This window comes from Pyrgilauda ruficollis, unplaced genomic scaffold (assembly GCF_017590135.1).
Source record: "Pyrgilauda ruficollis isolate IOZ18807 unplaced genomic scaffold, ASM1759013v1 scaffold54, whole genome shotgun sequence".
Lineage (NCBI taxonomy): Eukaryota > Metazoa > Chordata > Aves > Passeriformes > Passeridae > Pyrgilauda > Pyrgilauda ruficollis.
The window spans coordinates 5,614,576-5,632,355 of NW_024527044.1; the positions used below are offsets into that span (position 1 = coordinate 5,614,576).

At 37.3% G+C, this 17,780-nt stretch overlaps 1 protein-coding gene across 4 annotated transcripts in view; it reads left to right on the top strand.

Annotated features, from left to right (window-relative positions):
- The window catches only part of SUPT3H (SPT3 homolog, SAGA and STAGA complex component), a 256,384-nt gene that overhangs the window by 186,847 nt on the left and 51,757 nt on the right, over positions 1-17,780 (top strand). For all 4 annotated transcript variants that reach the window (XM_041480946.1, XM_041480945.1, XM_041480947.1 and 1 more), the window contains exons 7-10: positions 13,130-13,205; positions 15,846-15,958; positions 16,648-16,755; positions 17,234-17,422. In XM_041480946.1, the coding sequence (XP_041336880.1) occupies positions 13,130-13,205; positions 15,846-15,958; positions 16,648-16,755; positions 17,234-17,422 (486 nt within the window). The remainder of the gene's footprint in view (positions 1-13,129; positions 13,206-15,845; positions 15,959-16,647; positions 16,756-17,233; positions 17,423-17,780) is intronic.

A 17,780-nucleotide genomic window follows, 5' to 3' on the forward strand; every position in this document is an offset into this window, starting at 1 on the left:
ATCCTCAGATGTACTAAAGTCAGGCAGATTTCCAGCTACTAATCACACCCTTCTTAAAAGGGAAGTTAACTCTTGACATACCTCAAGGCTGGAGATCTGATTTCTCCTTCCAGAATTTAGAGGAATGCATTGGTGAGATGGCTCTTGTGCCTTGGTACCCTGAGCTGTATTTTAAAGAAAGAGAGAAAAATGCTGCAAAGACACTGGCATCTTTGAGAAATGCTAAATTTGACTCAAAGAAAGTCAGAAAAATTCAGAAAACCTGAAAAATTCAAGATACCACCACTGAAGAGTAATTTTTCTCCAGGCTGTGTAATGGCATGAGAGTCTACAGCAACTTCTAACAACACAGTCAAGTAATTGATGCCAGACCGTGGCTGTTCATGTTGCTACACCTTTAATTCTAAATACACTTCAACCTTCCAAGCTGTGCCACAGAATCTTAGTATTAAAGATACTGTTCTTTGCATCCTAATGGTGTTTAATCTTTTATTGTAATATTTTGAACTGAAAATGTTTTTTGCATTTTTCTGAGTAGGGCTATGTTACTATTTAAACTTTCTTTTTTTCATAGATCTTTGATTCACTTTGGAACCTCTCCACCGCCCTAAAACTCCCTAATGCTCCATTTCAGTTAGCCTAGATATCCAGGAAAAATCTAAATAGATGTCAGAAATCCCTAGAAATTTGAACATTGTTTTTGACATTTCAAAAACGAAATAATTTTCATTTTCACATTAATTTACAAAGCTTTCATTGACCATCAATAGGAATATCAATCTTAACTGTGGCATATGTTTAATATTTATATAGCTGATTTTAAACAGGAATTAAAGCTGAGGCTTTTTTTTTTAGGAAGAACTCTTGCAAAGTTCTTGAATTCAAAGCTTTCTACCTATAAGAAACCAACTGCAGCATAAAAGTAGAACCAAAAAATAAAAAAAAAAAAAAGAAGAATTTTTCCTATATGGTATCTCTTTTCCCCTTCTGGAATTGACTAAATATTTTGCATGCTGAATTGAAAGGTGCTAACTCCTTTGGAAGGGATTCTTTTCACTGTAAGCAATTTTAAGAATGTGTACAGGGAATTGTGTCCTGATGTTTATTTCTTTTTACAGACTGATTGAATGAATATTATATTCAAGAGCCATTATTAATGCAGGATAAAAATTTTTGTATCAGACACTGCAAATTAGGAAGATGAAAAATAAAATTCCCCAAATTTGCTTTTTAAAAAATTTTCTGACAGTCTGAATACTCTTTAGGTCACTTTTAATTGGCGATTAGAAATAAAGCAGTGACTTCTCTGTTATGATGGGGCTCAGAGGGGCTGTGCTGATTTAGAAAAACTGAAAATCCCAGTAGTTACTTTAATAGTTCACAATTAAATTTACAAATCAAGTTTCATTTAAATGAATTATTTTAAAGGGATGTAAATTTATGTAAATCTACAGTGTGCAATTACACTGAAGACTGGTGCTGTTGCTCTGAATTTTATAATATTATGGCAATTTAAAAATGCTTCAAGATATTTTCTAATTTACACATGTGCCTCCAAATGAGGTAAAATTAGGCAAAGCTTTTTCTTAAATTATGGAATCATAGATAGAATAAATGAAAGGAATAGAATAAACTGTAGAATCATAAATACATATTTTTAAATACTCTTAGTAAATCAGAATATTCTACCTGAAATTTCATAGTTATAGTTGTGATGCACTGGTAAAAGTTATTTTTGTGGGTGTGTGCAGCTAATATGAATTCATATTTAGAAAAAGGAAAGTCCAGTAGTTTTATATTTAGACAGTACATCAAAATCCTTACTTTTGGAACTAAAACTAGCATCCCATAGCCAGCTTTATTTATTAATTAGTGCTACATTATTGAGTGTAGTTGAGAATTTCAGAGGTCATTGGCATTCAGGTACTTTCTGAATGATATAAAGATCTCTCTTCAATGAATGAAGTCTTGTTGCAAACTAAAGGATGTTTAAAATAATCACACACATCTATGGAATAGTAGAAGTCTGCTGTAAGGTTGAGCTGAGGTGGTGTTAACATTAGCTCATTATATCAATATTTGTAAGATTCAGATTCTCCAGGGTTGTTTCTTGGAAAGCTACATATATTCATTATCAGTTTAAACCATCAGCACAAGAACTGCCTTTGTCTTGGAAATATAAATAAAAACTTGTCAGTGGATGATGAGGACTCTTTCCCACCTTGCAAGTGAAGGGAGCGTGTAACAAAGGCTGCAGAAGGCTGAAATTTCAGCTGAAAGTATTACTTTCATGGCATGTCCAATATTGAAAAACTTTAAAATATTTCACAAAAATGTTACTTCTAATGTAACATTGGTTTAAATTCTATATTACTTAAGCAAATATTTAAATATTATATTAGTTTTTCTGCATACTTGACATGAATATAATTCTACCTTCCTGCCAAGTATGTCAAAACCCAAATTCACTTCCATTTGCCAGGGTAAATGTTTATTTTGTTTTCCCACATAATGTGCTCTTTAAAGTGTCACCAGGATACCAAATCTGATGGCTTTTTAATAGAGACACGGTGGGGGTTTTTTGCTTTCATTAGGAAACAGGATAAACTATCAGTGAAGCTAATGGTAATGAACCCATATACAGTAGATGCTCTTTGCTCTCCTTCCCCTCATCTCAGCACTTAAAAAAAAAGAAATTTGCATCAAAACTATTGTCATGGTACCTCATTTTTAATAAATGCATGAAGGGTCTGTAGGAGGAAGTGGTGCTGGGGGGGCAGAGCAAGAGACCAGGATAAGCAGAACCATTTCTTCTCTCAAAGGTGAGCTGGGATGCCTCAGTGAGGCTCCCCAAACAACTTTTCGGTTTGTTTTGCTATGAAATGGGTGAGATTATTTAAGAGATAATTCATGGGGAGGTCACTATTAAAAAACTGTGTTTGCTACTTTACTATTTGTATTACAGAATGTCACCCTGTGCTTGCGTAGTTTTTCACCAGTGAGTTTTACTTTGACTTTCATCCTCCAATCTTAGCCAAACTAAAAAAACCTGTGGTCATGAATGAAAATCTTGAAATCTTGAATTTTCTGCTTTTGAATAATATATTAGTAAAGTTTCTTTGAAAAGCTTCAGTTCTGCTTCTGATGCAAAATGGAATGTAACTGGTTAATTGGTTTAAGTATTGTTGTGAAAGTTCCATGTTGTTGTTGTTGTTGTTGTTGGTTTTTTGTTGTTTGTTTGGTTTTTTTTTTTTTTTGTTTTTTTGTTTTTTTGTTTTGGTTTTTTTTTAGTTTTTCTTTGTTTTCTTCCAAAGAAGGGAATGGGGATGTTTAATAAGAGAACTCCTCCAATGGCTTTGGATGGTGGGGATTGTTTTGAATTAATGAGAGCATATGTTTCTTTGGTTTTATGTAAACGCTTAATAATTTTGTGGTATATTTATCAATGGGCATGGTATAAGAGACTAACTAAAGAGATTGTTCCAAATTAGTCAAATTAGCTGATGGTTTAAATTAGCCTAATTCCAAATGCTAAATCATGTTGTTAAACCCCAGAATCTTCATGTTTTCCTTTTTCCTCTCTAACATTAGAAAGAGAAGAGAGAAAGTAGGGTGAAAAAAGAAGCATTTGCCAATTAAACAAACTGCCTTTGGGAAAATGATCTTATTATGATTCTATTTCTCATGTATATAGTGGAGATAATTCTCATAAGGCTACTATGAAGACAAATTTGTATTTAAAGCAATTAAGAAACAATAATGAATACCAGCATAACATTTTCTGTGTCGTTAAATAATAATATTAAATATTGCAATTAACTTTTGACAAAGCAAATATTCACGTCTGGTCAATTTTGTTCTGTTGTGTTCTGTTCTGGGAAGGAAGTCCCAATTTAAAGCAAAAAGAGCACAATGCTTTTGTTCAAAGCCTGTCACTTCAGAGGACAATTTTTAGTGTCTCCTTTCCTTACTCTTCATACCTGGCTTGTTGTGAGGTTTGGTTGTGCTTTTTTTCTCCCCCAGCCTGTGCAAGCTGGGAATACACAGCTGTGGTGCATCATGGCATCACCACACACAAGCTTTGTGCTACTTTATGATCTATGCAAATGTAATGTCATCTTTGAAATGAGCCTTAAACATTATTAATCCAGCCTTCATTTGCACTCAGCCATGCTTGGATGTCAAATTAGTAGCAGAACCCAGGAAGGAGTTCTGAATTTTGAGTCTGTCTCTCTTTTAGGTCAGGAAGTGTGGTCTGTTCAAAAGGCTGTTCAAAGAGCAGCCAATTTCAGCCGGTAGAGCTGAGACGTCTTTGTGTTATAAATTGCTTTGAGAAATCACAGAATCACAAAGATCTTCCATTTCCAATCCCCTGCCGTGACAGGTACACCTTAAGTTATCCCAGGTTGCTCCAAGCCCCATCCAACCTGGACACTTCCAGGGATAGGGCAGCCACAGCTTCCTGGACAGCGTATACCAGTGCCTCACCACTCTCACAGGGAAGAATTCCATCCTAATATCCCATCTCACCCTTAACTCTAGCAGTGGGAAGCCTTTTGTCCTTGTACTGTCCCTCTATCCCTTGTCCCAAGTCCTTCTCCAGCTCTGTTAGAGTCCCTTTAGACTCTGGAAGATGCTCAAAGGTCTCCCTGGAGCCTTCTCTTCTCCAGACTGGACACTCCCAGCTCTCCCAGCCTGGCTCCATAGGAAATGTGCTCTAGCCCTCTGAACATCTTCATGTCCTCCTCTGGAACTGTTCCAGCAAGTCCACATCCTCCTTTTATTGGAGACATGCACATCTCAAGCAATTCCTCCTGGTCACTGTTTTTCTAAGGGAAGCATTTCCCCTTTAGCTCAGTGTATGACTCACTTATTCCCTGAATTTCGCGATGTGATTTTTATCTGGAGTTCCATGTCTTGTAATTATCAAATTAGAAAGGCTTTTCCAAAAGACTAAAGCCCCAACCACAGAATTAGAGTCAGTGGTGTAAATACCACAAGTTGAGAAATGTCTCTATGCTTCTGGTGTTAAGGAAGCAATACATTTTTGCGTACCACTCTGTATTGTTCTCTGGTTATAGCAGACTCTACCACACAAAATAAATCCGAGTAATTTGCATTCTCCAGTCATATGCCAAGGAGAGAACATCTATGAGTATTTAGTACCATGTGTTTTAGGTTTAATTAATTAATTTTTATGGTTTTCTCTCAGACATTCATGAATACACTTACACGATTTCGTCATGAAAGTTGATAGATTTGGACTTGTCATGGAAAATGGCTGAGCTAAACTGTTTATTCATGTATTCTAGGTGCAACTTTAAATTGGGGGAGGTATTTGTAGGGTGACACCCTACAGATATCGATGTTAATTGAAGCTTTGAAGGAGACACTACAGATTCCAGACTTCCCCTCTAAGGTGTAAGACCCAATCTTGATTTAACAAGTGGATTTCTGCGCTGCACACCAAATTACTTATAAATATAGTAAAAACTTTGTGTCTTTTTGTGTGTATGTTTTGCCATTATCTTGGAAATTAGTCTTTTTTTTAAAAAAAAAGTTTTTAAGAAGCAACCTAACTCAAAAAAACCCCCATTAATTATAAACCTTTTTCATTCTCTGACTGAAAGAGCATCACCTGCCAAGCATGCCTGCATGGATATGCCTGTAGGATTATATGGCTTGTGAATCTCCTGCACAAGAATAATTGCAATTATTCTTGTGCAGGATAACAAAAGAAAGGCAGGTACTGTGAGAACTGGCTGTTCAACAGGGAATGAATACAAGACAAGTCTGTTTTATTAAGACCAAGGGAAAAGACAGAATTAGAATTATTAAAAATAAGATGATTCAAAGGAATATGTATTTTTATGTGGTCTGTTACTTACTCTGCTTTCTGCCAGTCAGAATTTTCCTTAATCTTCTTATGATCCTCTTTTTAAAGTGAAGTTTCAGGAGGGCATTTCACAGTCTCAACAGACCTGATTAACAGAGATAACCTTACAGGACAATGAATTTAATCACAAATGTTTCTTACTAGTATGTGCCTTGGGTTCACTTCCTTTTCAACTTAAAGAGTGTCAGAACAATTCTCTTGAAGACTTCCTTTCATTTCTCATTTAACATGAGTGAAACTATCAGAAGTCTTTTTAAAACCATGTCTTGATGGTGGCTATTAACAGGGCAGAGTTTTGCCATGCAATTTTTTTTTAAATTAAGTTTATTCCTTTATTTGCATTTACTAGTTAAAGCCAGTGAATGAGAGAGGGCTGGTCTCAAGCTGTTCCCGAACTTCCCTACTGCTCATATACAAACTTTACTGAATGTGTTTCTGAACAAGTCGTGGCTCTACACTGAGTAATTCTGGCCATGTTGTAGCTGGGTGAATGGATAGAATACGTCTGGGAACTGAGTTTCACTTAAACTGAATACGTCTAGGATTGATTTCCAGGTTAACTTGGGGGCTGAAACAACCCAATTCACCTCCTGCTATTCCATTTGGATCAGTAGGAGGAGGACTGGATCTCACAGCTCTCTCCCACACCCAGGATGGTGAAGAAGTGTGTGAGGTGTGTTTTGCCTGTATTTTGCCCTATAAACAGCCCTGGGGCAAAAAACACTCCTTGAGTTTCTGGCCACAAGTCTAAAAGAAATATTTAAAATCTAGAATGTGATGGCTGATTTTGACTGCCACTAAGAGAAAAAATTTAAAGCTCAAGATGCAAAAGAGGCTGCTTTGCTGTCTGTGTCTCCCATGCCTTGCAGTGATCCCTGTTTTGGTGACTGCAAGATTTACTGGTGAGGTGCTAAAGCTGTTTCTATGAACCTTGCTCATGAATGGATACAGAGTCACGGTAAGGTTTCAGAGGAATGCTATCCAGAAGATATAAGGGTATCCTCATATTAACATGGTATGTAAAGTTTTTGATGTACAGCCAGATGGAAACCACAGGAAAGTGCTACAATGTCCTCAACCAGAAAAGTGAGGGAAGTCAGTAGTCTTGATATATTAATATATCAATATATCCCACATAACTTTTTTCATTTGGTAGGATAGTTTATCCAAAATTATTTTATGTTTCTTGGAAAGCACTGACAGAAGATAGCCATAAATTTAACACATAGTTTTACAAAATTCATGATGATGCATATTATAGAAGAAAAAAATATTTTCCTGTAGAAATCAAAGGTATTCCATGAAATGGAAATGTTTTGTTTCCAGGTTCCTGCCCCACATTTCAGACTATCAGTAATACATTTGGACAAGGAATTTGGATATGATATGGAACTGGTTCACATAAATACTGTATGTGTAGATTTTGCATATGTTCAAAGGCAAAGTATTACAGGGCCAGTGAGTCCCTTTCAGGAGGTCAGTTTTATGTATTCCTAAAACAATGAGATAATGACTGCTGGGAATTAATCCATTCATGTTGTTATTGTCTGTGCAATTCCATTTGCTTGCTTTCTTCATAATTCCCTTGAAATTTTTACATAATCTTAAATAGACCTGCCAGCTCCCTTCCCCCTACTTATCTGCACATACTTTGCCGGATTACATGTTCCATAGTTCCAGGGAGATGAATGGAGTTAACTTTCAGCTGGGCACAAAGCTGCCCTTGTTTTTTCTTGAATTGCTTGGAGATCAGAGCAGGAACTGAATTTACTGAGTCATTCTTTACTCTTGGCCCTGAAATCGAAGTTGTTTCCCTGTTGGTGCTGGTGGTGCTCACCCCTCACTCATCAGAGGAGGATTTAATTTGGCTTTGTGAGGATGCCTGCGCTGTGCAGAGCAGACCTAATCCAGCATCCCTTGAACTCCATTGCTGATGGCCACAGCTGATGAACTTCAGACAAATTCAGAGATACCATTCATTTGACATTTTAAACACTGAGTTCAGGGTGAAGTTACTCACTTAAAGTGTTTAATGTCTTTTTTGCAATAAAAGGACTTTAGATGACTAATTAGATCTTCAGATCTTCAAGTGAATTCCATCTTTTGTCTCTGGACAGAAATTCTATAAGGAAGATTATAATTTTAAAGTGTATTTCAATTAATATTTAATATTTAATAATTCACCCTTTTCTTCTTGTCATTTACAGTTGTAGATCCTTAAAATCGCTGTGATATTTGAGATTTTTAAGCTTTTAAGGTATTAAACCCTGTTTATTGTAGGGAATTGTACTAATAATACTGTGGAGAAAAAAGCAAAACTATTTTTACTGTGAAAATACATTAAAATTGAGATCAGCTTGGTTTACCAGAAAAAGATCTCATATTTTCTTCTAATATTGTGAACATTGTTCTAATCACATTAGCACTCAAAGCCTTTATTAAATCAAAGGCCCTAAGTTTGCTATGCAGATTTGTTCAGCTTAATGGCTGCTACAGAATATATGGTATGTTCTATAAGAGGTGGGTAAAAAAAACCCCTGGATGTGTGTACTTTATAATCAAATCAGTTGTTACATTACAAAACGTATTGATCTTTCCCCGAATGACATTTTTATTTTCTGCATTTCTTCTGAGTAAGCTTAGACTTCAAAAATGCTTACTATTAACCCCCCCTTTTTTTTCTTTGGTTACCAATTAAAGGGATTCTCAGAACAGTAAATACCTTTTTTCCTCTGTGTAATGGAAGCCTTCAGATTGTGATAATCCTCAGATAATGTCAAAATTCAGAAGACTAAAAATGTATTTTCAGCATATTTTGTAAATACTTCAATATTGAGCTACCTTGTGCTTGATTTCTTGGGCTTTTGTTTTTTTGGTGGTTTTTATTATTTTTTTTTTTTTAAATAGAAGTTATTTTTCACAGAATCATAGAAGGTTTGGGTTGGAAGAGGCCTTAAAATATCATCTCATTCCAACCGCCTGCCATGGCCAGGGACCGCTTCCCAGGCTGCTCAACCTGGCCTTGGACACTTCCAGGAATGAGGGAGCCGTGGCTTCTCTGGGCTTGGGCCTCCCCACCCTCACAGGGAAGAATTCCTTCCCAATATCCCTGTGTCAGTATGAACCATTCCTCCTCGTCCTGTGACTCCATTCCTTGTCCCACATCCCTCTCCAGCTCTCTTGGAGCTCCTTTGGGCACTGGAGGGGGCCTTAAGGTCTCCCTGGATCCTTCTCCAGGCTGAACACCCCCAGCTCTCCCAGCCTGGCTCCATAGGAAAGGTGCTCCAGCCCCTGGAGCATCTCCATTGCCCTACAACAATTTGGTCCTTGACCACCCTGCAGTTTTTATCCTCCCACCCCAGAGCTATCAGGCACAGCACACAGTGCTCTGCTATTCTCCAGTCTAAATAAAAAATAAATTTTTTAGCATTCTATCAGTAGTATCAGCCCTTGCAGGGCAGCTTTGGTTTTCCCTGGGGTAGCAACCTGGCTGCTTTGAAACCATGACAGGCCCACAACGAGAGTTCTTGAGCAGAGGGAATCAGGGAATGACTCCACAAGACGAGTATGTGAGGGTTTGGGAAGCCAGCACCTTTATCCCAACACTGTTGCCAAGCACAGGGGTGTCCAGCTGTGCCACATACGTTTTTCAAATGTTCCAGCTTAGCAGCTCCTGGGCACAATTCCTCCAAACACAGAGCAGTCGGTGAGCAAGTTAATGCTTGGCCTCCTGCCTTCTTCCCCCCACACAAAGAGCTTTGTATGTCAAGTGTGAAAGCTTCAAAATGGAATAAAAATAAGATTATTTTTCATCCTGCATGGTAGGTGACAACGTGCAACTCTTTACCTTTTTCTTTCCTTTCCCTTTTTAGTTCTTTATGCTGAAAGAAAGATATAATGCACCACATTTTTGGAAGACTAAGCAGACGTTTACTGTGCCAGGTCCTATCTACTGCATCCTTCAGCATGTTCCAAGGAAAGCATGCAAAGTATTTTAACTCTGCCATACAGCACATAACTCAGCTTCTTAACTGCTTAGAGTGACTAGTACTACTAGAAAGGGAGTAAAAACTATCTATTTTCAATACTTTTGATAAACCAGTTGAGCAGTGTCATTGCTGCCATTTGTTGTATCTGCTTCATTTTTCGAAGCAGGGATGGTATAGAAGGAAAAAAATAAAATACTGCTTGTGGTCTTGAGAAGTGAAGAGGAAAAAGATGTTGTCTTTGGGTTGGTGTTTCCTTAAAGATGACCCAGCTGTGCCACTCATCTGCTCATTTCTGCTGCATTTGATGGTTATGTATAGAGTATTCTAAAACTGGGAGGACTGAAAGAATGTCTTTATCCTTCAAACTGTGAGGTTCCTTGCCATCATGTGAGGGTTCTTTTGTTAAAGTGAAATAGGAAAAAAGTAATGTCCAGTTATGTATGACAAACACTATTTTATTTGGTAGTGGCTTAGAGCATCACACTGGAATCCACCTTTAAGAAAGAATTATTTTAGAGAGAGATTTGAAGGAAGAAAAGAATTCTGTTTCACATACATGTAAGTAATTTTGCTAAATAAAAATATTTGTACAGAGGGAAATCAATTGAAAGTATTTATTTAGTATATAAGAACAACATTAAATCCAGTATTTAGACAACTACTGCATACAAATTGTTGAGAGAAATTAAGTCCCTGTTGGAAAAATCCCTCAGCAGCATCTTCCTTTTAATAAAACTTTGAGATTTTTCATTTATAAAGAAACTTGTAATACTTATAATGAAACCTGTAGCCTTTGACAGTCTGCTTTTTCAGAGCTTTGTGGTCTATTTGCTGAGAGTAGCCATTGCTGAATCATTTAATTTAACATTACTGCTTTTGGGATTAATCTGGTTTTGTTTCCATATTACATTATGGGATGCCTGTGAAAGTTAAAGTATCCTTGTCAAATTTTCTACATATTGGAGTTTTTTTATCATCTCAGGTAGGACTTTGAAGAATAATTTCTCACATTACCATGTCATATGATTTTGTTTTTCCATGCCTTCCTTGTTGTTTCAAGGGGTTTTAAATCCATGGGAGGGCTGGATGTGAAGGGTAATAGGCAGGGGCTTAACATATAGGTGGCATCAGGGAAAAATAAGGATTACAGAATTTCAACTGTGTTGCAAAAAACCACAGATTTTAAAATTATTTTAAGAAGATACCTCTTAAATATGTGAAAAATTAAACCCCAAATTAGAGGCTTTTATAAAGCATTAAGTAAAATTACATGAGGAATTCTAGGACTGCTGTTTTAGGATGTATTATATGAGAAATATCCTGTGCTATGCAGAAGTTCAGATTAGATTATCTCTGTGATGCCTTCTGTTTTCAAAAGTATAGCTGAATTAATTCAGGGGCAAAGTTAAGTTCTGTAATGGGTTGAAGTTACAGCATGGATTGTGAAAATTATTTTTAAAGGAATAAAAACTCAATTTAGACTTAACATCTTGTTGGAATGGATTAACTCAAAATTTTTACTAATATGAAATGGCATCTCCTCAAAATGCAGTCAGGTTGCCAGAGCCATGCATAGGAGAAGTGGAAAATGCTTGAGTAGAACAATTTGTACCATGGTGACTAAAGGTACAAATATAGTTGAAATTATTTACTGGGTAAAAAAAAGAAAGGACAATCCAGGTGTATTCCTGGTCAGTTTGTGGTTTAGTTTTGAGCTAAACTGAACATTTTGACTGTAAAGCCAATCTCATAAGTGAGGGGTTGGATGGTTGTAGGAGAGTGACCTAAAAGGCATAGAATAGAGGGAGAAACTGTGAATCTGAAATGCTAATTTTATGTAATTGCTTTTTCCTCTGATTTGAGAGCGAATAATATATATATATATATATACACACTTACCAATAGCTCCATTGTCTTCTTTTAAATCAGATTCAAGAACTCTGTGATTTCGATTTCATCAGATGTAAAATTGTTCAGGGCGTCAAAATTTGTGTCTGTGTGTGTGGTTTTTCCCTTGTTTTTTGTCCTGGGTGTGAGCACACCTGTACTTTCCACTCTTTCTGGGTGGTTTCTTGAGCTTCATGGGCTCACAGCACAAGCACTGTCTCAGTGCCATCAGCCCCTCCTGACACCACTTTGCATCCATAGTGATAGTTCAGGTGTGATTGTTTATTAATTGAATTAATTTGGAAGACACTTCTATTCCTTTCCATGTTGTTTAAAACACTCTGCTTGATTGAGAGATTGGACTAAACTCTTTCCTTCTGACAGAGACAATCCTTCTTTATAATCTAACTACTGCTTCCTGCCTCTGATATTGGAAGGGTTTAATCTCTTGTGGAGACCAGATCTTTACCTTGTGAAAATCACCGCTTCTTTGTTGAAGTAAACAGAAGTCAAGCACCTTCTCAGACCTGCTCATGGACTTCAGTGCTGCTTCAACCATGATTCAATTACTGCATCCTGTATGTGTGGAGGGGAGAGTGTGCATAGTGTTTGTGGTTTTGTAACTTGACTCTTTTGAGATTCATTCTTTTGCTTGTCACTGGACTCCATGTGAAATGCATTCTTAAATGCAGTAGTAAACATTTGAAGATATTTTTTTCTCCCACAAGCTCTAATTGAATCTAATTTTCTTTCTTTTCCTGAATTGTTCAGAAGTATAAAAATTGAAGCATAAATTGAGAGTGCAAAAAGAAAAAAAAAGAGACACATGCACCATCTATTTATTACTGTGTATTGACGGTGGGAAGGGACACTTCAATGCCCCTCTGTCAGGCACATCAGTGTGATGGAATTTATTAGTTTCACAATTTAGAAGCGCACAGGTTCAGTTCTGCTCAGTGCAGAATGTGTATGCCTTGGTCCAGGAGAACACTTTACTTTTCTGGTCATCTGTAAACACACAGGCAGAATACTCGTGTGCTTCAGTTTAAATGTGCATCTTGGTCAGGGCAGCAGTGCTCAGCACCTCTCTCCTCTCAGCCCTCACCACTGGGCTGGGTGAGCAGTGTGCAGGCGGGTTTTGAAAATAGGAATTGACACTCTCCTCTGGGAAATTTAACTCACAAGACTAATAACCCATCTGTGGTTTATATTTCTGCATCTTGACTTGTTCAATGCATGTTTAATTTGGGAGGGTTGCTTCAAGGTTGTGGCAAGGGCGCTTTGGTGCTATAATTTCTGTTGTGGAATGCAGTCTTGTTGGAATAAGGTACATCATGTACTTTTACTCTTTTGTCAGAGAGCAGAAAGACAAACACGAGCCATGGACTCGGTCCAGTATGCAGAATTCTGTGAAAGTCGGCAATTGAGTTTTTGTAAGTATTATAATGGCTGCACTATATTAAGATGTTTGATTATTATTTCATTTAATAGAGAGCACACCAGAACCTCATGTTTTTTGAAAGCGCTTTTGTTTCATCCACAGTAATAAAACTTTAAATTCTTTGTCTGTGTAACTCCTGGGAACAGTTAATTTAGCACGGTTTCAGGCCGTCAGGCAGAGTATTTTATTTGAATATTTACCAAGCTTTCTATGTGCTCAAATACTGAGCTGGTGGGGATGACTGCAAAGACAGGACTGGTGAGGAGTTAATGGATTAAAACCACACTTGCCCAAAGTCTGTCGTGGTGGTGCTAAAGTCGGCACATGAACAAAGTTTCATGGCTTCAGGTTTTTTGGAATGCCTCTAAAATTAGAGAAGAGCAGCAAGTTTTGCTTTTATTTCCCGATCCGCAGAGACACAAAGAACTTACTAAAGAGTCTTTTCTATTTTAAGCTGTAAGCTCCTGCTGTGGAATTTATTCACCATTAGCCAAGTTCATCAGTATATGCCATTCCAACACTAATAACATGATGACAGAATTAGGGCTTTACTAGCACTGAAAACCAACTTACTAGAAGTACTTGTGGGCCACAACTATAATGAGCTGTAAATTAATGGGCTTGATCATGTAGTAAAACATCATTGCAGAAGTGGTTAAGTGATGACTAAGGTTTTAGGTCAAATGTCAGAGAAAGGGAGGTGAAGGAGCCAGTAAAAATCATGACAAAACAGCACATGATCCTACAACACAGACTTGAACACAGTGGTGTCATTAAAGGAGACCTTATCTTGTTCTTCCTTTTAAATTCAAAGAAAAAGTGACTCATTTATGGCAAATAAATGACACATTTGACATACTGTTCTCCATCAGCAAACATCAGCAGATGTATGAAAACATGTTTTGTAAGCATTTCTTTTTCTAATTCAATATGTTTTTTACGTTTAGTTATAATTTGGCATCACACATCTGTGAACCATTAGATAAATGATACTTCAGATTAGGGTGACTTCAGGAAATGAGAGGTTTGTGATAAAGTCATTTTTAAAACCCCAAAATTGCCATCTGGAGACAGAACAAATAAAAATCTTAAATTTGCAAAATAAAATAGAATGTTGCTGACCAAGAGATTGTGATCTATAAAAATATCTCAGTGTTATTCACAGTGTTTTTAAATGACCATGTCTATATAGTTCTTTTTCACTGACATTTAATGTCATTAAAGAAAAAGAGAATTACAGTGGTTAGAAAATAGTACCAAGAGAGACATGGGCACAAATTCAATTGCACAAAATGAGCTCAATTAGACAGAACGTACTGAAGGCCATGCAGAACATTTGTCCAAAGGCTTTTTTTACTTGTTTATTTCAGTAAAAATTGATTGTGTTACTATGTTTAACAAAGTGTATTGCTGTAATATAAGCCCATAAAAACTGTGTCACAAGAGAATGAACCTGGAAGGGACTTCAAGAAACCTGTTCTAAAAATATATATAAATAATCACAGCTCCAGATATTTCTGCACTTTTAAAGACAGGCAAAGGAAAAGGTCCCTCAAAGGATCAAGTACTACAGAATTGCAAACCTTAAATTCTAGGGAACATTTTGTGATCATTTTATCACCTTCACACTTACCGTGTTTCTTTCTTTTTTTTTTTCTTTGTTTGTTTTTCTTTCTTTAGTGATGCAATGTAGCCTTCCATTGACCTTTTTTCTGTTTAACACCTGACTTGTCTGTAGCTCTTTAGTCCTGATTGAAAACTCTTTTTCAAAGAGTTGTTTTCTCTTCCTTCAGATGATTTTTCCACCCTATATTTACTTCGTTTTGGTTGTCCTGTCTCACAAACAACCCTCATTAAGATCTCTGTCTCAGTAGCTCCTTTATGTCCAGAGATTTCTGTGATCATCTTGTCCATCACTGACCTAAGTAAGATCATCTTTTTTCCCTCCTCTTACTCTCCAAGCAAATATTAAATTTCAGTATCCCATATTTTTTCGCTGCCCTTTTTCTGAATCGATCTCACCCGTTACCAGCGTGAAGTTCTTGTATGAATGTTGATTTTACATCTGTCCTTATTTCTTTATATCCAAAGCACACTTAAAAAACACTCTTGTACAAATAATTTTGGCTCACTCATCAGCACTTCAGCCCTGTAAAGTTAACACCAGGACCTCCAAGTTCTTCTGTTCTTCATTTGTCTTTGCTATTGTTAATACAATTATATCAATTTTATTTGGACTCATATTTGTGCTCATTTCTTCTAGTGTTTTTTAATTCGTCAAAGATGTGATGCAATAATTTTATGTATTTTACAGTAATATATTCTAAAGCAAGTTTGTCTGGTCCACACTCTTCTGTGGCTGACCCTTCCTTGTTCTGAAATCTCCTGTGTGATCAATTATTTTGTTTTTTTCTCTTTGTTCCTTGTGCTTATGGGTCTCCAAAATGTATGAAATAACAGTCTTTCCCCTCTGGTTCCATTTTGAGAATTCCTTCTTTGGCCAATCAAATCACACTCACATTAAATGCTTCAGTTTTGCAGTATTTCTGTGACGGAAAAAAAAAAAAAAAAGGATTATTTTGGCCTATCTGTCATTAACTTTTCTTTTTCCCCTTATGGTTTTAACTGACAGCAAAGAAAGCATCCAAGTTCCGTGACTGGCTGGACTGTAGCAGTATGGAAATAAAGCCAAATGCAGTCGCAATGGAGATTTTGGCATATTTAGCATATGAAACTGTGGCCCAGGTAAGGGACTGATTGAACTCTAATGAAAATGAATTAATTACTCTTGGAGGTGCTTCATCCTCAGGGTCTGGGTTGTCAGCCCCTTCAGAAATAGTCACTACTTCAGCTCTCCAAGCTCACTGGATTCATGGAGTCATGGGGTGGCTTGGGTTGGAAGGGACCTTAAGGCTCATCCAGTTCCAGCCCCCAGCCATGGGCAGGGACACCTTCCACGAGACCAGCTCAAAAATCCAGGCTGTCTTTCAATTTGCTGTGTGACAGATGAGTGCTGTGCTGTGTTCATCCATCTCATGCACAAACAGAAATGTTTTATAATGGCTGCAGGAGAGAGGGGAATCCAGCACGAACCTTTTTCAAGTCCAAACTGAAACCACACACTTTGCTATGTGACCTTTGGCAGTGCACTGAGGCTCATTCAATCCCATTGCACAACTGGATTAGAAAGAAGGATTTCCTGGAAAACAAAATGTTACCATAGTGCCAAGCCAAGCCCTCTTGGGTAGATAGATTGCTCCATATATTTACAGAAGTGGAAGAGAAAGGTTCTTTAGACTGAAATATCTGAATAACTTTATTTTCATCTGAGAAACACTGAGAATATTCTGCTTCAACCCGCAACCCTCACTCTCCCATTGTTGCAATGGCATTTTAGTACCAGGTCAGTAACCCAGCCTGTTTTGCCCCTCCAGCTGGTGGACTTGGCCCTTTTGGTTAAACAGGACATGACTCCCAAAGCTGGTGACCCATTCAGTCATGCCATATCTGCCACCTTCATACAGTACCACAACTCTACTGAGGTAAAACTTGATTTTTCACATATTAATGCATTTTGTGTTTTGCTTGTAAATGCATTTTCCTCCAAAGTTGTCATTATTGAATGTGATATTTATATCGACTTCTGTTATGGAGTTTATGAACTTTGAAGTTATGGATTTAGATGCAAAGATATTAAATTATAATTCTATATGTTAAATTCTTTTTTAAAAGTGCCTTTATAATTAAATAAAAATCCTCTTTTCTTGGGTGAAAATTTCTTCTCTCTGTGTTCAAGGCTCTGTTACAGATTTGGAGATTAAAATATTCAAAATTAGCAAGTGCACTAAGTACCGTATTGCATGCATTGATATTACACAGATATTATAGTAACTTCTAGAATGAAAAAAACAAATTCTGTATTGCATCTCTTCCAACAGGGAATCTCAGCAGGAAATAGTTGGGGTGGGGTTTATTTGTGATTTGATTATTTTGTGGCTGTTTGACATCTCGCTTTTACAGCCACATCTCTTAGGGCAGTCTACGAGTGTGAAGACCAGTCTTGACTCCCCTGAGAACACACCACCCCCTACACCAACCCCGCCAGCATCAGCAGGGCAGCAACACCTTGGGAAAACCCCCTCAGGAGCCTTGGGGAACGGTGGAATTGGACAGGACTCCTCCAAATCCAAACAAAGGAAAAGAAAAAAGGTATCTGGTGTACAGTCCTGGGGAAAAGAAAAATAAGAAAGAAAAAAAAACCCAAAACATTCTCAGGAAATCATCACAGAATCACAGAATGGTTTGGGTTGGAAGGGACCTTAAAGATCATGGAGTTCCCACCCCCTGCCACGAGCAGGGACACCTTCCACTAGACCTGGTTGCTCCAAGCCCCATCCAGCCTGGCCTTGGACACTTCCAGGGATGGATATCCTCAGCTTCTCTAGGCACCCTGTGCCAGGGCCTCACCATCCTCACAGTAAATAATGTGTCTTGTCTTAAATATTAATTTAAACTTATGTCACATATTAATGGCCATTGTTATTGTAGGGCCAAATGTGTGGTTTGG